This window comes from Xiphias gladius, chromosome 21, assembly GCF_016859285.1.
Source record: "Xiphias gladius isolate SHS-SW01 ecotype Sanya breed wild chromosome 21, ASM1685928v1, whole genome shotgun sequence".
NCBI classification, from domain to species: Eukaryota; Metazoa; Chordata; class Actinopteri; order Istiophoriformes; family Xiphiidae; genus Xiphias; species Xiphias gladius.
In genome coordinates, this window is record NC_053420.1 from 27,916,522 (window position 1) to 27,937,530 (window position 21,009).

The 21,009-nt window shown below is 41.1% G+C and overlaps 1 protein-coding gene across 2 annotated transcripts in view; it reads left to right on the forward strand.

Annotated features, from left to right (window-relative positions):
• The window catches only part of phactr3b (phosphatase and actin regulator 3b), a 38,275-nt gene that overhangs the window by 16,210 nt on the left and 1,056 nt on the right, over window positions 1-21,009 (forward strand). For both annotated transcript variants that reach the window (XR_005706332.1, XM_040116361.1), the window contains exons 9-12: window positions 17,807-17,862; window positions 19,654-19,715; window positions 19,919-20,059; window positions 20,920-20,996. Coding sequence is in view for 1 of the 2 variants with exons in the window: in XM_040116361.1 (XP_039972295.1) it covers window positions 17,807-17,862; window positions 19,654-19,715; window positions 19,919-20,059; window positions 20,920-20,996 (336 nt within the window). In the remaining variant the exon portion in view is untranslated. The remainder of the gene's footprint in view (window positions 1-17,806; window positions 17,863-19,653; window positions 19,716-19,918; window positions 20,060-20,919; window positions 20,997-21,009) is intronic.

The window sequence follows — 21,009 nt, forward strand, 5'->3', positions numbered from 1 at the left end:
TATATAGTTCAACAGACATTACTGAATCTCTGTTGTCTACTTTTGAAAACACATGATGCTCACTGTCTCATGGGCCCATTCTTCTCTGCTGAGGAGCAGACGGGCTCGCAACACATGCCGTCACGAAGAGGCTGCACGAGAACTGAACGCACCATCTGACAATGAACAGGAGATTTTGTAGTGGTTACCCATGTGAGTTTGCTATAGTGAGTGCTGAGGAGTTGTCAGAGTTGTCTCTGTGAAATCAAAGTCATTGAATTGTAAGAAGTCAATCAAGCTCAGGTCAAGTCTTTCATCATCATGGAGCATCTCCAGAAACTGAGAAAACATCACAGATGATATCCTTCATTGTTTTTTTATATTATTTTTTACTCATGTATTAACTATAATTTAATACTTTTAAATATATCAGTGATTATTTCGGCTGCACACAGACTTTCATTAATCTCGACAACTATGGCTAAATGGATGAAAAAAATTGATTTTCCGATTAATCAAGATTTTTATTTGAATGATCTAATATCAGTTCCTAAAATCCCAAGATTGATCTTTGAATTTTCGACTTCTCTCAGTAAACGTACATCTCAGGGTCACAGTGCGAGCAATTCACTTGCATTTGCGAGTAAAAATAGATGTGTGCGAGCTGAAAAATGTATTTAGGAGCACATGTGCGAATGAAAGATATTACAAAACTCAGCCCAAGCAGTCTCTGTTTTTTTTTTTTCATCACAAAAATAACGACGATGATACAGCCACTTCTCTGAACCAATATTGTCCGTTGAAAAAAATCACGTGATCCACTCGTCATTGCAAAGGGCCCTCTAGAGACCACTTTTTCTGTCTAAACGGACTTTGCAGACTTTTTTTGGCGTTTAGAAGTAAGAAGAAATACTTTAATACAGAGGTGTTCATACTGTTAAGACTTTTTATACAGTTTAAAGTATAAATAATTAAAAACCTAGTGTACTTTTGTATTCAAATAAATTAAATGATTTTGCTTGTAAATGTCTCCTCGTATCCCTTTATTAAGGAAAAACCCAGTGTTTGATAAAGTTTCATTGTGCCCCTAAAGTTCTTTATGCACTCCTGAATTGCTCCACATGTGCTCCTTGGGAAAAAAGTAAGTGTCAAGCACTGCATCTGCAGGTAATGTTATGTGTACACAGTGGTTACTTGTTGTAAGTGATTCAGTTAAGGCTGCATATACATGCATAATGTCTGCTTTGTGGAAGTCAAGTTATTGCAATTTGCACAAAATGGTTATTTTAAGCAAAACATAGATTATAGCTAGCTATATAAGCCACTTTGAGCCAGGCCAGTCCCGTAGTCCTGTTATGTAAATACTGTCTGTGAGGGCCTGCTGCATCATCTGCTACTGACAGTCTCTGTGTAGTTGTATGGGATTGCTTTTATTTTTTTAAAATGGGTACAAAGATGAACTTGTAAGTGCTGCTGGTTTTTTTTTATTATTCTTGCTATTTTGCACACGTAGACCTAAAAATATTGATATACCATGTTTTAGTTGTTTTGCATTTGCCAAGGAAAATAAATCCTTGGTCCATAGTTTTATTATTGGGAAATGTGTTGACAGTTTAGCGTTAAATGTGCACTTTCCACAATTTTATATTGAAGGAAACAACAGTTTTGCTTACTTGTTGAATGCAGAAGAATTTTAAGTTCCCAGGATAAATTCTGAGGAGCACTTTACGCAACATTGGTATTTATCTGACATAACTGAATCATCAAGAATCAACTTGAACGGAATCATATGGAAATGGAAATGAACTGAACGACAATCTGATAAATATTTGGGCACTAGCAAAACTAAACTCTTTTTATTACTATCATTAATAACATTCCTGTAGAAATAGTTATTACACATCTTCATAGTCATTACATAATTTTTGCAGCATAACAACTGGAGTCAATGAACTCCAGGGAGAACGGAACCCTGTGTGCCCTGGGTGTGGTTTTGTTTCATACCCAGTACTATCACAGGTCAAAGTAGCTAATTAGAGAGATGAAGACTTTGAGCCAAGAGAGGAAAAGAGCTGTTTCCGTTCCTGTCCGACCACACTGAGAGGGAAACAGGGCAGGGAGTGTTTGATGAAGACTAATTAAATGACAGCTAAGCTTTTTGCTCCCTGCTTTGTGACTTAACTGTGAGAGATGAGTAAGGCAGGGTGACATTCAGACAAGCTAAATAATACTGCTCATGAGCTTCCTTGAGCCTGGCTTCACGCTTCTCCATGTGCCTTTTTCCTACACCCTCGCCCAAGGCATTTCACAGTTGCGTGTCATTCTGGGTGGTCGGCGTGGCCATGCTATGCTTCTGATGTATTTGACGTTATCATAAACCAAAGATGTTCCAAACACGCCTTGTTCCATGGGAGCCTCTCCATGTGCACATGGGAAAAATTCCAGCAAGTATATGCAGAATAGCAAAAGGCATCATGAACTCCATCACTGAACTTGCCAAAAAGGACCTTGGAAGCATGATGGCCTCTAGTCTGGGGGCATTGTAGTGAGACACAACTACATCCCAAAAATTATTCAAGTGAACTCCTGATTACTCTTGCATAATAGAAAACAGGAAGTGATCAATTATGTGTCGTAAGTGGAAGTGTGACAGTGGGGAGCTGGGTTATGGACAGTATGTACACAGTGTTGGTTAAGGACAGCGGTCAGAGCAGCAGGTCTATTGTTCCCTGCTGCTCGTACAGTTCACACAATGTGTTACATTACTGCAGTGATTAGTTTTCTGACTGGAGCATCTACAGCATGCCAAACAGCGCTTCAGTCAATTAATCAATCATCAGTTAGAAAAGTATGATATGGTAATTAGACACCTGATCTTCTATATTTTTTCAGTCTCAACAAATCACATGAAAAGACCAAAACCAACAATAATTGATTCTACTAACAAGTATTGTCAATGTAGAAACATTAAAAAACACGTCAATGAGCCACATCATTGCACTGGGTGATGTGTTCATTCAATACCATGAACATTGGCACTGTAGTTTGTTTTGACTTAATCACACATATGCCACTTTGCTGCTGTAAATACCCACTACAGCACCAAATGTGTATTAATCTGCCACTGAAAATAGTCCCCAACAAATGTAGTATTTCCTCCTGTTTGAGTAACGTTCGCTAAAAGCTACAATGCCCAGCTGTTTTTGGAAATAACTGAGCCTTTTCTTTTAATGTGAAACAGTATAATGTATCTTTGGCTGTTCTGAACGATTGGTCTTCAGATAGGCAAGGGAAATCACAATGTATTGAGAGACGGACTAACACATCAATGGTTTTGGTCTTTTCATGGAATTTGTTGACAGTGAATGACCGTAAGGAAAGTACTGCATAACACCAGAGTTATCCTCTAAAGAGTAGCACCCAACAATAAATCAGGAGACATTCATTGTCCACTGGGAAAGTTTTTTTTATATGATTGTTTTTTTTATCCCTCATCACTGCTAAATGATACAACGTACAGTAATAGTAAGCTAGCCAGTTCAAACTGCTCCATTTCTCAGGTGTCTGGAAGCTTCTTCCCAGGAAAGAAACAAAAGACTAACAATAAAATAGTTAGCACTGCAGTGATAGCCATCGTGGCTGAACTGGAAAGAGAGCCACCTACAGGAAAGTCACCAGCTGAAAGTTAAAGGAAGAGACATGACATTGGGGTAGTGATCTGTGGAAAGTGCAGTACAACAAAACAGCAGCAATTAGCACCCAAGATGGAGCCAACAAAAATACTACCTCAAAGCTGCAGTAGGGATTGTGTTCATGTAAAACAGACTCGTCGGCTCGAGTCGGATATGTGAGGTTACACAGCAAGATACTAGGTACATTGACACTGCCGGTTTCTCCTGTTAACAAAAAGGTCTGTTTTAGGGCTAGCTTTCACGATCAAAGTTTGCAGATGGTCCCGTCCGTATATGACTGAGCAACAAGTGTTCCATGAGAACACTAAAAACTTTGGCTGAGCTTTTGTGTGAGTGTCACCATGGAGCCCGGTCCCTTGCCAGACGCTGTGTCTGTAGACTGGCTGTGTTCTCACAGGTGCGGCAGCACTCAGCTCTGACTGTGACTGACTGCAGGACTGGCTGCTCATCAAGAGTCGTCCGCATGACCTGAATCAGGGCTGTGGACAGCTGAGGCATGCCATTGTTTGGGGTGACGGCACCATGTTCTCGTCTGCCAGCGTCTCCGTCCTGCTGACCACACGGTCTGCCAGAGGGTATGACGAGCCCCTCCTGGCAGCTCGCACAGCAACAACAAAAGCTGAAGGGACCCTCTCCAATACCCGCTCTCTAAACATCCCTCCTGTACCAGTGATTGTGTACACACTGAATGAATCATACTGAATCTGTCACATTGAATGAGTCGTGCTGAATCAAACAGAGCGGTGTTTGTGGAGGTGGGTAGCATGCTGTGTCCCGTCTGAAGAACTCATAGCAGCGTTTCTGAAGGGCCCTGGGAGGCACAGCTGTTTGTACATCAGGAACAGAACAGGCCTCATCGCGGACAGAGAACAAACAGCCTTTATCACCTTGACTCTCGAGCAGAGCAGCGGTAATGCAGAGGCATTCATCTGAGTTACCATGTGCACTCAACATCAGCTGAAAATGAATGGGTACATTATGCTGTTATTTTACAAGGGGCAGTTTTTAAAGCCACTGGGTGTAGAACTTTAATGTGAATATAACAGCAATCACATGACGATGATGGAATAAGTTTTCGTTTGTAGAGACATTACACAAAATTGGTACTTTCTATGTGTTACTTTCAGCCCAATTTATTTCCAAAATATAAGGTCCATATGGGGGTTGTAGCAGATGGATCGCTATTTGCCACAGTGAAGTTCTTGAAACTACCACTGTGGGGCCCCAAAGTCAGATTTAAAAAAAAAAAAAAAACAATGCATTGGGTCTTTTTAAGAGAAAAAAATGGGACAATTTTGAATTTGTTATAAATAGTAAAGCAAAGTATTGGATTGTTATTGGAACAGAGACTTTAATGTGTTTGCATTACTGCAGAGTGAAACTGAACGCGTTTGCTCTGACAGTGGCAGCAGAGATGCTTGGGGTTTTCATGGTCAGCACTCACCCCAACTCTGAATGTTCTTTGTGTTGTGTCTTTGTGTTATTGTTGAAATTTATCAAGTTAGGAATAATTTGAAAAATTTACCTTGACACAAAAAAAATAAAAACTAACATAACACCTGTGACATTGTGTGCTGCACATTGTGAACGTCGAAGCTGTCCCTGGTTGGTCCTTTGTCAAAAAAAAACAGACCAATGACCAAAACATGAGGATTTAACGGAGAAGTAAAAATTTATTTATCTGAAGCAGAAAGAAATTTTTTTTTTTTTTTTTTTTGAGAGAGTATCAGAGGCTGATACCAGCACAGCTCAGAAAAAAACATCTACCCCTCTGTTATTATAACGATTATATTTTCAACGTATCAAAGGTTCTACAGGATCTGTCGGCAAGATTTCTTGGCCAAAGGAAAAAAAAAAACAGTGAAATCTTCGACATTCAGTGTTATGTGCTGGTTTTCAAGTGAGGTGACGCCTCAGTCTTCTTCCACCTACAACTGTCCTATTATGGTTGGGGGAAAAAAATGAAAAGTACATTACAATGCATCATTTGCCAAATGCAGGCATATAACCGAGTGATACAGACCTAGCATGAATCCCACTACTCACTATTTTCTTGGAATCTAAAAATAAGCTTATTGTAGTATTTGTATTACGATTAAAGTACCAGTATATTTATGTTTTGCAGGAGTTCTACAGAGCCTCACGCAGCGGTGACAATCTTTGGATAATCTGGAATGTAAACACTGTTCGTAAAGCACATTAGACACAAAGATACAAAAGGAAAAACAGTGACTTTACAGTGCATTGTTTATATAATCAGAAAGTACCTTAAGTAAAATCCCTTTAATCTTCACATTCACATAATACATTTAGAAAAGTCAGTTCTTTTATCTTATTAGGTGTTTGGAGACAGTTCATCAATTTGTCGTACATGTACTTGGATAGATTTGAATATTTGACCAAACTGTGTCAGAGGACATCAGACGATACAAAACTCACAAAACCAAACAAACGCATCAACGCATGAGAAGAACAGATAATACACCATTTGTGGTACACTTTTCTGTGAATAAATATTGGAAATAAGAATAAAAAACTGATCTTAAAATGATATACCTCATTCTCACCGAGGAAAACATCTCACAGACAGTGCTCTTTTCATTTGTGCTGTGATGTAACACTCCCACTCTTACATACTGAAGAGCACATGGCTTGTTGCATTGATTTACATTATTGGAGCGCAGAGCGCTGCGCTGCAGCAGAATGCAGAGCAGCGGGCTGGCCCGGGTTAGCAGAAGGGAATCCTCTGTTTCTAAATTTAGCTCTTATCGGCGAAACACTGCAGCAGCAGCCATAATCAATGGCCAATCTACGTCACAGCCCAGCTTGCCTCCCTCGGCCCCTGTCCCCGCTGATGGAGAGCATGCATTTTCTCTCTCCCGCTCCCCTCTGATTGAACCGTGTCCAATCTCCCTCTGGGGCTCTTCTACAGACCTGGACACAGTTTACTGCAACACTCCACATCTCCATCCCTGTTCTCTGTTACAGGCTTCTTTTCAGGCATCCTCAGCTCATGCACTCAGCCGAGGACATCATTACATAAAAATGACACTGTGAAGACCTTCCTTCATAACACTGCTGAGATTATACTGCAGCCCGTGTGATCTTCTGAAGCAGCGAGAGGGTAGTTATCATGAAGCATCAATGCCCTGAATTCCCAGTAGAAATGTGTGGCTGCTATTTTTTAGAAGGGCAATTCTTTGAATCCATCATTTGTTACCCTCCACCTGCCATGTGATGATCTCATGGTGGGTCATGCAGGAGAGGCTGCAAAAGGGAGTGAGAGATGAGAGGAGCTGGAGCTGGCAGCAGAAATATAAAAGGAGGAAAGGCAGATATTTATGAAGGTATTCTTTTCAGAGTGATTGTGTGCAGATTGCAAGTGTAAGTATACACACACAGCTTGTGGCAGAGCTGCTCTGGATGCGGAAAGAGTCCCTGTGTGAATTAAACTAAGAGCAGAGCCAAAGAACCACGGCTTTTAGACTGAAACCCACCGACAAAGGCAGCGTGATAAGACATGATGGAGATTTTACTTGTTTTTCTCATGTCTGATTTTTCTCATGTCTGCCGGGTGCTTTTCCCTTAAATGTTGAAACTCTGACTAGATTCACCACATCTGTCACATTTTCATGACAGATAAGTTTATAAAGATGATTTTTCCTCTTTTTATGCAAAGCAAAACAGGTTAAACAAAAACAAACAAACAGAAAAACCTTTACAACTATGATAATCATTAGACTCTTAACTATATAAATGCACTTTATCCTTTAAGGCCTGGTCACACCAGAAAGTGGTACATCAGATTTAACCTTTGCATCTTTGGGCGATATTAGCTTAGCACTAGTCAGTCACAATAGCTCCCACAGACTCTCTCTGTTTTCTCTCTACTCTTCTGTTTACTCCCCCCTGGCATTTTGTTTGCCATTGTACACCATTTTGTTCAATAAAAAAGTTACTGAAGAGGAAAAAGAAATCTTTACCAACAGGCAGTTAGCATGCCCATTAGTTTAGCTCGGCACAACACTGGCACAACAATTTCACGCAGTTTATTCAAGAAACGTATTTTTGCCATTGACTCCTGTCTTGTGACTCAATGCAGTTTCATGGAACTTTTTATACTCCGATAGAGGTGGTTAAATGAAAGTGAATGACACCAGCCAAAAACAAAGCCAATAAGCTAAGAAAACGTGCCTGATTTTGAAGCCTCCAGCTCTTCCATCGCCTGAAAGGTCAGCACTGTCAAGGCAGCTTGTTATCGGTCAAAGGCGCAAATTTACGGGTAAAGATAAAGACATTTTGTCATTTTAAGTGTTGGTGTGATAGGCATTTAGGCAACAGAATTAGCTATCTACCAAATGACAGCCAATTGATGAATGGCAAAATACATTTGAAAAATCTATCAGCCTGAACATTCTTTCCTCCTTCATATCGTCTTTTTAACTCACAGCTGCTTTTTGCTTTCTGCTCCCACTCGTATACCAGGTGTCAAATACCACGTGAGCATGTGTGGTTTTTTCCGTACATGTCCTGAAATTAACCAAAAGGAACAGGAAGGTAATTGACATCAAACTTTACAGATAGATGAAACTAGCAATGTTATGTATTCTGTGTCTGAAAGGGTTTATTAGACAATAAGTACAGCTCTCAGCTTTAGGCTTTCAAGTGTGAGAATCAAATATAGAACAAAAGGGCAACTAAACGGGTATGAAGTACAGAACCACAGTTTGGACACTAGCTGCTATCGATAGTAAGGATAGCAGACTGACAGTGTTCAAACATTCAAGATAGGCAAGATACTGTAAATAATGACAAGATTGCCTTTCTGGAATGATAAGCTTGTTCAAACATAGTTTACATTGATTTCTTCTACAGTATGTGGGAGTCCAAATGTTAAAGAACAAAAACCACTGTGTAATACAAATATTTGAACCCAGGAGTGTTGGTGGTTCCATTTGTGAAAGGGATTTAACCAGATTAGCATGTCTGACCTCTCAGAACTGATGCAGCAAGATTTTGAAAATCATGTTGAGGAATTCATGATTTATATAATATATACTATGATTGATATGTATCATTGGTACTTTAATTTTTTACTTTTTTTATTTACATTTCTACTACAGCTTCTTTGAACTTCAAATGTACAGTTAGCTAGTTGTGAGCACAAAGAAACCTCTTTGGCCATTCTCATTTACTCAGCTAACAAGATTATTTCTCCTAGCAGGTCTGCCTCAGTGAAATGTCTGTTTAACTAATATTCCAGTCAGCATTTCTGGGGTATATATATGGCAGATAGTGACAGGAGCAGTGGTAAGGGAAGAGAAAGGCAGAGGAAGGAAGACATGCAGCAGTGGTGGTAAGGATGACAGGAGCCTGCTCAGTATTTGCCTCAGTCTGCTGAGCCATGAATGAACCAATAATTGGATATTTGTGTCACATAGACCCATTTCTGCTGACACCACAACTTGCTGTGTGAAGCAAGGCAGAGTCAGTTAAAGACAACTGCTGTCCAGCGCTGCTTTAAATAACTCAGTATTGCACTAGCCACAGAGCAGCTGGCTGCAAGACAACAGTATTAGCATTTAGAAAGCCCAATGCTTGGATTGAAGTCCATCTTATTGCTGGTGTTTTTTCCATCACTCTGAACTCTAAACAAATAGATTTAGTGAAAAATAATTTTATGTGCTGAGACAGACTTTCCACTTTCAGCCAATGAGTCCTCCATGAAGTCCAGACAGGAACCTAAGTGTCAAAACTAAAGGGAGTTGAAGTTGTACTGATCATTTCATCAATTTAAAAGAACTATCTAAGGAAGAACTATCTAACTATCATCTTTAATCCTCTTTTCATTCACTTTCCTTTAAAATAATATCACTATCAACTGTATTCTACACAGTTGCAGCTTCTTGGCAACCAAGGCTGCCAGATGGCGACTGCCTGCCCCTCCTTGTAGAAAATAATTTCAGTTTCATAATCCCTTTCACCTGAGATGAAATATTAATGCACGTTCTGCTCAGGCTTGCCTCCCTCTTTTTTTTTTTCCTGGTTACCTCCTGCTGGTAGAGAACTGCTAGGCAAGTCATCGCTTTCACAAAATCCAGAAATGTGTGCTCAGCTTTTCAAAACAGTGAAAGCTTAATTAAAGAGCTTACTTTCTTCTGCAGAGAGGTGCAGAGAGTTTCATAGAGTGTCCCTCTGTCAGAACTGTTCTGGTACTAATACTTTGGAGGGCGAAGGAAGCTAGTGTAACCTACGGACTGTGGAAGCCAAACGCTCACCACCGTAACAAAAATAAATAAAATTAGCTCAGTTTCCTTTTACAATGGGGGGGGGGGGGGTATAACAGGATATTTTTCATGTCATGATGACATATTCAAACAGGACACGGAAAAGAGAAAACTTCTCTGCATAAGCCAACATAAAGCAATAAGTTTTGTCCTTGTTGCTGTATATTTGAACTATACACTTGGTTGTAAATAAAATTAATTTTGTATGGAGTTTTTTTGTTTTTTGTGTGTTTTGTTTTTTGGTAGTTTTGGACAGACAGTTAACATGTAGGGTCACTTACAGTCAAATGTAATTAGACTGTCATAAAGACCCAAAAATTCAGTAAACTGACTCTGTTACATAACAATATAAATCTGTCTACATCTGCAAGTCTGAAACCGCGGTTGCCATTTCTTACCTTTCCTGTAGGTTTCTTAGTTTGATATAAGTAGAACCCATTACTGACCTAACAGCTCCCCTTGTAGAGAATCTGCTTCCTGCTATGTACTGTATGTGAATTAGCGTTTTTGTGAGTGAGTCACAATCGATCTATTTTATCATTTTGATATTTTGTCATTTAGTTACAAATTTTAAGTGCCTTGCTTTTTTCTGATTTTCAAAATGAAGAGCAGTGTGCTATTTACCTTAATGTTAGTGTGTTGGAAACCCTCTGACCCAGCTGGGGGTTGAAATAATGAAGACAGTGTCTAGTTACATTACATGTACATTTACGATTGCATTGGCTCATTTGGCAGATGCTTTATCCAAAGCGACTCACAAGTGAGGGACAGCATTAAAGTTTCAGTACAGTAGGAGACCTTGAAGTAAGTGCAAAGTACTAGAACTGTTCAAAAGACAAAGGGCAAAGAGACTCAGGTAAAGAAGTGCACCGAAAGTGCTCATTAAGTGTTAGTTAGGCATGTTAGGGTAATTTTGGTCATTAGTTTTTGTCATTGTGGTTTCACATCTCAGGATGTGCATCTCTGGTTTCTTTTTGTGCCTTTTTACCAAGCAGCATCTCAGCCAGGCATCAATCCAATAGCAGGACTGGAGTTGGTAGATATTGTAAAGCACTTGGAGAGACGTAAGCAGCAGATGAAAAAGCTTGCACATATATGGCATGAAGCGAAATCCTCAAATTGCACGTTGTCACCACTATAGACCATCCCTGTCCCACATGCAGTAATTTACATTATACAATGGCTTTTTTTTCCTAGGGCTCTAGCTGTGCATACCCTCTAATTGAAATGTCAAAAGTCTCAAAGCCTCTACACCCACACAGTGAATACTCATTATTTTTCTTTCTTTTCTAACCTAATGCAAAATAAGGGTTAGATCACCAGTGATCAGAGGCGTGACTGGTGACATATGTGGCTAATTTTGTTTGCTTGTCACCCACTGCTACATTTCTCAGCCTATAAATAAACAGTTACAGTAGGGTACATATTTGTGCTTCCGGTCTGTCCATTGTCCATCTCCAGCATTGACTCTGGTTCCCCAGTTGACTGTAAGAGTGTTCATTATGCAAAAAAAGTCAGAAATTGATTTTTAAATAGGTTACATCTGCTATGTTTGCTAATGGATGTCCATTGTTTCAGGAAATCAATGTTAGCCCAGGCATTTCAGGACAGTTAGTGTACTTTGAAACAATAAGAGTCTCAACTCAGACACAGATTTTTAGCCATGCTGGTGGCATGGGTCTAAGAAGGCAACGTTGGTCTATTTGTTCCGGATGGATTACTGTGAAGTTTTGTACAGACATTCATGGTCCCCTGAGGAAGAATCCTACTGACTTAGGTGATCCCTTACCTCTTCCTCTAGCACTACCATGAGGTTGATATTTGTGGGTTTCAATGAAATTTCTCAAAAATATTGGCTGGATTGCAATGAAATTTGGCACAGACATTAATGTTCCATGAGGATGAATTGTAATAACTTCGGTAATCCTCTGACTTCTCATCTAGCGCCATGATCGGGTCAGAATTTCAATTGGTCTTACCTGGTTTAAACACCTGCAAAACTAATGGCATTCCCTTCAGCCTCAGATGCACTTTGTGTTTTGTGCTAATTAGCCAGTATTACAATGCTAAAATGCTAAACTAAGTGAAAATGGTAAACTTTATACCGGCTAAACATCAGTATGTTATCATTGTCTTTGTGAGCATGTTAGCAGGCCAACATTACCATTTACCTCAACGCACCGCTGTGCCTGACTATAACCTCTCAGAGCTGCAAGCATGATTGCAGACTCTTAGTTTTGTTTTTTTATTGGTAGACTTAAATTTGAATCTGCACATATTGGATATGTGCCTAAGCTTACAGAGCCACCTGAAGTGTCTTCATTGTGAAAGTTAAAGTCCTGTGCACAGTAACCTATAGTGTTTTCTTCAGTGTGAAAGTTTGTGGCTTATGTACGGTAACCTACAGCGCCCGAAGCAGGACCAGGCTATTTAAAGTTGCCTCCTCCATACTGTGCGCCCAGCAGGTTGTTTAAAAGCCAGACATGATCCCCTGCTTGAACTGTGGACCTGTGCTAAAGGGCAAAACCTCAGAGACAAACAATTGGCCAGATATGCAATTGATTCTTGGTTTCATGTCTGAGTCTTTGAATGTGTCCCATTCATCTATCATCAAAAGCACAGCAAGCCTTTGAACAGAGGTAGGAGGAAGGCTATTGAGTGATTTACTCAGCTTTTTTTTCTCCTGACGTGAAATTCAACAGTGTATAATGGGTGCAATAATTTGTCAGGTGATGCTGCAAATATATATTCAAGCAGCCACAGTCTTTCATATTAATGTGACCTAGTAACTGCGGGAGACATTCAGGTCAGCACTTAAACACAACCAAGTTACATAAATGCTGAGCTTCTGGTAGGGCTACGATTAAAGAGGATTCCTTTAATTATTCCCGGCAACTAACCCTCAACCACCCCCTGCACCCCCCCATCCCTCTGGCCGTCCTGGGCTCACTCCGACTCCACGTCTAACTGTGGCGCTCCCTTCCTCAGGCTCTGTCACTGAGGGGAAGGAGCGAGAGATTAGGACACACCTCAGTGGGCAGTAGCTGGCCGCTGCCCAGCCCGTGGCGCCTGACTCATCCCATTCTCTTCCACTTTTCATGGGCTGACATTCCCATCAGCCCCTGCTCTTACAGGCAGCTCATTGCTTTGACATGCTGGTGAGTTCTCCAGCAAACAAGGAACTTTTACCTCTGACCAAACAGAGTGGGTGAGTACTTGTGAAGCTCAATTCGCTGCAGGAGGCTGTGACTAAAGGCCCATTAGGGTAGTTTGGTAAAACTGACGCAGGGTGACTCACTCTTACTTTTATAGTATTTAGATATTGTCTTTGCCTATAATCCACAGCACCTAAATAGTCTAATATAAAACACAGCTGATACATCTTTTTTGAGTTGACGAGTATGACTGCAGCAGATTTGATTCACTTTATGAACTGAGGAGAATGCTATTGACCTGAAATATTTTTGGCTGCAGACTACACATCCTGCTATAGCTCTGCTCCAATTAGCAAATCGACTCCCCTCAGCTTCGAGTATTGCCATGTCTGTGGTACTGTTCTGTAAGCCCTCAGTGGTACCAGTTGAAGCCGTTACAGGACAGGAAGCTTATTTTAGTTCTGCACTCTAGGTGCCATCCGCCTGGTCATTATTTTCAGGGCTATGGACAAAATATTGCAGCTCATAAAAGGTTATCCATTATTTTGTCTTGCCATTGTCTGAGCTCAACAGATTTGTAGTAACATACAAATTAGCTTATGTCTGTCAGCAAAAGTACGTATCCACCATCTGCAGTGTGTTAGAAAAATGCAAAGTGTCATGGATGAAAGACAGCCCAGTATCCTTAGGATATACCTGTTTTGTACTGCACCTCATGATTTATGTCCAGTGCCAACATTCTGGCCACCAACATCCGACTTTCATAGAGGACACCACTTCACCTCCCCAGACAGACTACTAGTAGTAGGGATGTCTCAAAGTTTTTATTTGGCTCAGACCCTAATCCGAGTTCTTTAATATCTGCTGATGCCAAGTTCTTTCTGATGATTATACCTACCTTATTTACCTAAACGAGACAAATGCCCAGTGCGCAGGCAAGCTACAACCTGAAAACGAGCTGAGAAAGAACTCCATTCATCTTGAAAGAAATTTTTGTCCCAAAGATGCTCAGTATACATGGAATAAATAAATATATTCATAGCAGCAGAAGACATTCAGTGTTGATTAAATATGCATCTGACAAATTTAAATAACTGTTCACTACTTAATCTGACAAACCTTATCTTTCACGAGCTACTTGATTCACACACTGAAGGCCCTGGTTGAAGGCCCTGGTTCAAAACTATTAACTTGATCAGCTTAAATTACTGATATTATATGAATGAATGAAACTGGGAAAATGACTCCTGAAGTTGATTTGACACGATCAGGTAGAGAGAAAACACAGTCACTCTGTTGGAATTGTCGGTGCTGCAAAATCGCCCGGTCCACATGCGGTTGTGACAGTGGCGTTACAGAGTGGAGCTTTTTCCCTTGCAAACGATCTTTGGCTGAGTACTGACACTGGATTGCTGAGAGCACGCAGCAATAACAGACCGTACATCAAGTTACCTCACGGAATTAATGTTAATCAGTAACAGTGGATACGATCTGCCGCTGAATTTTGTCATTTTAACTGGCAAAAGCAACAGTAGGCACTGGCCAAAAAGCACAAGCTGTTACCTGAATGTTTGATAAAGAACAGAGATGTGCTAATGTCGGAGCTTAGCAAAACCCTGTATTTTATTAATCCGGATTTCATAGCTCAGCATTAGTAGCAACGCTGGACATCTGTGCAATGGGATTGGCATATTCACATATGCAGTGAAATGCTCACACTTTACGCGGTTGCAAAGGGGAGCAGCTTTGCGACACTAGCAGGCTGAGGGGGACCAAACACAGCAGGGTACAGTGAAGAAAGGATCGGCATTTGATCAGTTTTATTTTAGATACTGGTCCATTAAAGTATGACCGGATTAGCCCTGATACCGATCCTGCGGATCACATTTTTATGCATGGGTCCCCATTTTATTTGCACTGTGCATGTGCACAAGTATGCATATGCTGCCATCGGTTTCACACTTTCCCGGTAATCTACAGTCGGGGGTTTGTAATGTGGCTAGGAAATGTAGCAAAGTGCTAGCAAAGGCAGGGATAGAGAAGACTGCAGGCTACCAAACATGGATGAAAACACTGCAGGATTTCAGATATTAAAAAACATTGGCTTTGGACGTGTACGTCAATAAGGTTGATGCAGAGAAATGGTAGCCCTAAATAAAAGTAATTCTAATACTTAGAACATTTTTTTAAAAAGGAATTTTTTTTGTGGTTTAAAAGATTACTTATTTTTCACGTGTATGCATAATCACTCTAAGGCATAGATGCTTTAGGTGCACGGATGAGATATCCATGTCACATTTATTCTATCTAGACTTGGGAATAGCAGTCGCAGGGAACAGTAAGTACTTGAGAGATCATTTTCACAATTTACAGATGTGGGGAGCTTGCTCTGCTGAGAACCCAGACTTAAAACTGTCTGTCCACCTCAATAATTCGGAGGATTGGGGGGTTGTCCTGCTCCGAAAAGGACACTGTGTTCCCAGTAAATGTAATGTCCCTTTTCTCAATCAGCACTTTGAGCTCCTGCGCCGGTCAGAGCAATATCTGATTTAATTTTCTGTTCTCTCAGTTTGCCGTACACTGTCGCTGCTGCTGGTATGACTCATAGTTTCACTTCCCAACAGTTAAACTGTGAATACATTGTGTTTTCATCATTTTCTGACTGATTATGATAGTAGGTTCTATTATGAGCCCTTTTTCGTTTTCCTTTTTCTCGAGTGAGTCGTGACTGATTATCTTTATTTAACCTGGTTATTCAGGGAAGGGGTTTTCTTACCACTCATACTGTGTTCAGCAACAATTTGCATCACATTATTGCATCTAAACGTGGTTATACCTTGGAGCTGCCCAGTAAAGCTCTCTTTCACCCCTAAGGGTAACTGGCAAGCTTGTCATCAATTCTGCCCTACATAGGCAAAGAGCAGTAGTTGGGGAAAAAAGGGGGTTTAGTTTTCCTGTTGGCTGGCAAACTGCGTAACAGATAGGAACGTTGAAATTCCTTCATTTGATGCCTTTTTAAGATGATTGTTCTACCCCCAAAAATTGCAATATAACCTACCTAAATTCCTTGTTGGTCCAGGGGATTAAACTAACAACCTTCAAGCTACATGTGCCATTATAGCCATCGGTATCAGCAACCGAAGGATCAAGGAGGGGATTTTATGTTTTTTTATAAAATGCAAAGAAACTGGTTTGGAGGGAAAAAATCTAAACAATAAACTTATGTTGCTGTGAGGCAAAATAAGAGTTTTCTTTTTGGATTCTATTAATTTCCTGGCAGCTGTGTGGCAAACCCAGCGGCAGTGAGTGCGTTGGGGGTGGAGTGGGGATTTATCTTGGAAAGTCACGTGTGGAATCCTATAATTCAGGTGATGTGGAATGCTGAGACCTGACACAGGCTCAAACTGGTTTTGCCAAACCACCCTGTCTTGTTGAACATGTAGGCTGCGTGCAGTTAACACGGAAATTTCAAATGCTTGCTACCAGCAGCAGAGCCCCTGCTTGTTTCCCTTTCGTCCCTGCCCACGTGACTGCACTCACACCACCACAATGTTACATTCGACAAGTTATTGTCCTTGTTATTGCTCAAGTGGTTAGTACAGTAATCAATAAGCAAGCAATTTTGATGATCAATTTATAAGTGAATTAGTTTATCAACTAGAAATGACAATATGGGGATTTTTTTTTTCATTTTCTGAATTAGATCGTAAATGAAATATCTTTGGGTTTTGGACTGCTGGCCAGAGGCAATCTCAAGACAGCAACTTGTGATCTGGGTCTTTTTTTAGCAATCTGGGCTATTTTCCCCTTTTTTTTTCTTTTTTCTTTACATTTAGTCTTTTTACTCAACAATTATATGAAAAACTAACTGAGAGCTGAAGGAAAATCAGTTGCAGTCCTTTTGTCTGTACAGAGCAGCCATGAAATACTGAGGCTGCCTGTCCTGATGCTCTGCTCATTATCATCTGATGTCTTATATTGATTTTGCTTATGTTTGTTTTGTCTTCATACCATATCACATACTACACATCGCATTTGTGTTCTGGATATCGATATAGAAAGAAAAAAAAAAAAGTCAATTCAGATGGGTTCATCCTCGCTACAAGCCCGTTGTGTTTCCCTGATAAAGCTGTCCCACGGTACTCCTGCAACTCCCTGTGCTGCAGCAGGACTGTGTGTGCGTGTGCGTGTGCGTGTGCGTGTGTGTGTTTGTGCACTGGGTATCTCCTCCTCAGTCCCTCCCCTTCACGCTCGCGTTGTGCATGTGGTGAAAAGGAGGCAGGCTGCGCCGCACCACTCGCTCCGCTCGGCACAGCTCAGAGCGCTCAGCATCCTCCACACCGCCGCTCCCGAAACTCCCGGAAACTTCAAACCAAGCCACTTTTCTAAGGGGGCGGGGGTCTCCCCTTTTTCCTCACTAACCTGGCTCCCACGCGTGCTACAAAACGCGCAGCCGGACTTCTGTTCCCCGATGTGGAGCCTTAAACGCGTAAACAGCAAAATAGGCCGGCGTTTGGACGCGAGGTGGGACGCGGTGTCTGCGTTTTGGATGCGCGGGTCTTGGCGCTCGGCGCAGCGGCTCAGGCGTCCAAAGTGCTAGTCGCAGCGAAGACCCACCGACTTTGGAGCCCGAGAACCCCAGCAGCGTAGGAGTAACGATGGTCCAGAACGTAATTCTGGTGTTTTTCCGCAGGAGGCTGAGCCAGAGGCCGGCGGTGGAGGAGCTGGAGAGTCGGAACATCTTGAAGCGTGAGTGGCTTTTATCTGAGCGGCTGTGACTGTGATGGAATCTTCATTTTCTGTTTTGACCTTTGTAAAGATCACTGCAGGTTGTTCCGTATTGTTTTTACATGAACTCTGAGAGTCTCCTCATTTAAATTGGAAAAAAAAAAGATTAAAAAAACCCCCAACAATATCTGGACAGTAATTCCTTCAATATTCCTGTCAAGCGATATTGGACTCAATGGTTTATGCTTCTGTGAAGTGAATATTTCAAAATAAGAGGTTCATTTTATGTTAATTACTTACCAGTCATTATTTTGAAGATTGTTTCAAAAGATTAGAGTAGATTAGAATAGATTGGATTTATCTACTAATCAAATAGTGGATAACAGAAATGTACTTTTATTGATCAAGTAATAATTTATTAATACATTCAACTATTTTAATAATCCGTTAATAGTTTTACTCATCAACTGTGACCTGTTTTCAGCTTCTCCAACGTGAGGATATCCTGCTTCTTTCTGTTTTTATATCGTTGGAGATTGAAATCGAATGGGTTTTTATGTGTTGTTGAGACAAAACAAGTCAACTGGAGACCACATGTTGGACTCTTGGAAATTGCGCTGGACTTTGTAAAGTATCTTTTTCGACACTTTACTGACTAATTCGTTCATTGGAAAAATAAGGGGCAGATTAATCAGCAATGAAAATAACACCACTCCTTCAACTATAGAGATCATGGACAAATGACCTTTTTTGTCCAGAGTAAAAGATAGAGGCCAGACTAAAAAAAACCCAAGTCACTGGAATATTCTCTTACTCTATTTCTATAGGGCCTTAAAATCTCAGTAGCAAGTAGTTTGTTAACTCTACTATCTTACCCATTGGGACTTTGACTCACATTTGACCCAGCTCAGTGTTCTAGTTTCACTTCCTTAACTAAAAGGTGTTAGACTTTCATACTGCGAAACTAGTCCCACCACCCCTGCAAGCGCAGTACAATAATGAAAGAGCCGTGTGAGGAATGAAGTCCCACATTAGTACTGACTGTCTCCCCCCGCCGAGAGGGGGCCACCTGTGAGCTCTGAGCAGCTGTCTGTTCCATCGCTGGCCCCGTCTCTCTCTGCGCTGAAACGCATTCAAGCTAAACACACAGCTCTCTGCCGTCGGGACACTCGCGCTGAACCGCACACACACACACACACACACACCCACTGACAAACTCAAAAGCCTCGTGTAAAAATGCAAACAAGCGGATCGTGCGCTCCTGTCGCACCGCGTTCACCCGAAGAGTGAAACGTACTCAGGCGGTGACAGGTGCCAGCCTCATTTTAAGCTGCAAAAGTAGTTCAACAGCTAGAATTATTATTATTTTTTCTGGAATCAAAAAGAGGGAGATTAAAAATAAATGAAGTGACATCTAGTGATCTTTCTGCTGTATCTAATAAAGATAAATCCTATTAATGCTCTAATCTGCCCGTGTCTCACTCTAACTCACGGTGAGTGATTATCCGGGGTCGAAGTCAGTCCACGAGTCCTGTCCTTAGCACTGATATTGATTATTGATTGTGAGGAAATTCGGACATGTCAGCTCTGTTAATCCCAGACTTCATCAACCGTCCAGTGCCATGAAAAAGAGGTGACAGTGTATTTACCTAACCCTCAGTGCAGTGACTGAGCTTGTCCAAGAAGGCTAAATATTTTTCAGATTAAAGTGATTCCCATTTGACGTCCATCGTTGTGGAGATATAGTCCATGTCATGAAATGGGTTTTGACTTGCTTTTGGTTATAATATTTGTCTTTCCTTGTGTCAACAGAGAGAAATGACCAGACAGAACAGGAGGAGAGGAGGGAAATCAAGCAGCGACTGAACAGAAAGGTAAATGATTTCAGCAATTTCCTAAAATTTAATCCCACATTTGGGCCACGCACGAGCCCTCACGGGGACCGTCACCCGTTCCAGACAGAACCTTAATACCCAACCTGCTGTTGTTTTTGACCGGTAGTTTCTTATCACCAATCTCTTTCATTACATTGATAAATTGATGAGAGCTACCGCTGACAGTTACACATATTTTTCAGTTGAACCAGCGGCCGACGGTGGACGAGCTGCGGGACAGGAAGATCCTGATTCGTTTCAGTGACTATGTGGAAGTGGCCAAAGCTCAGGACTATGACAGGCGAGCTGACAAGCCCTGGACCAGACTGTCAGCTGCTGACAAGGTAGCTTAAAAAAAACAACTCTGGTATTTTTAGTACGGACCAGCAACACTGGCCTTTAAGCAGTACAAAACTCTGATTCAGTGTCCATATTCTCACATCTTTTGTGAAATTGACAGGTTATCTGCAAGTCTGGAAAAGTCTTAAAAAGTATTGAAGTCATTTCCTTGAAAAAAGGCCTTAGAAGGTATTAAAAAAGTCTCCGATTAAATTGGGAAATGTGTAAAAGGTTTCTGTACCTGATTGCGGGCTGCTGAGAGACGCCACAAACTAAAAGTCGGATTGTTGGGACAGTGGATTGTGCTGCAGGAGGCTATTCAGTCCTTGTTTGAGGAGCGTCAGTCAGCGCCTTCAGACCTGTGGCGAGCACTGTCACCACTGCTGCGACAGTAGCTAGGAAGCTCGTCAGCTCAGAATGGGCAAGTGTTGATTTCAGAAAAAAAGGGTAAAAGAACTTGTATCATTAGAAGTTGTCGTTTTATACTGCTGGGAATTCCCGAAAAAATGCAGTGTAATAAATAATAGTAGGTCATATCAGGCCTTCTGGTTTTCTATCATACTTTATCCAGAATGATCATAAAATACATATCAAATTGCAGTGTGTGTGTGTGTGTGTGTGTGTGTGTAAATAAAAAGGTTTTTAAAAGTCTTAAATCTAACTTGGTGAATCCTGCAGAAACCCTGTCTCTCATCATTGACATCTGTAATCTAACCAGCCAGTTAACCCGAGCTTACACATTCGGTACCTGGGCGACCTATGTTTCTGCATTTTCATGACTTCCTCGTTTGAGGCTCACAACCTGAGACTCGATGTATGAGGGGGACACACCTGGGCTTACGCTTGATGTTGCTTTTGGTCGCAGGCAGCGATACGGAAGGAGCTGAACGAGTTCAAAAGCAATGAGATGGAAGTTCATTCTTCGAGCAAGCATCTGACGAGGTAAATGGGAGCC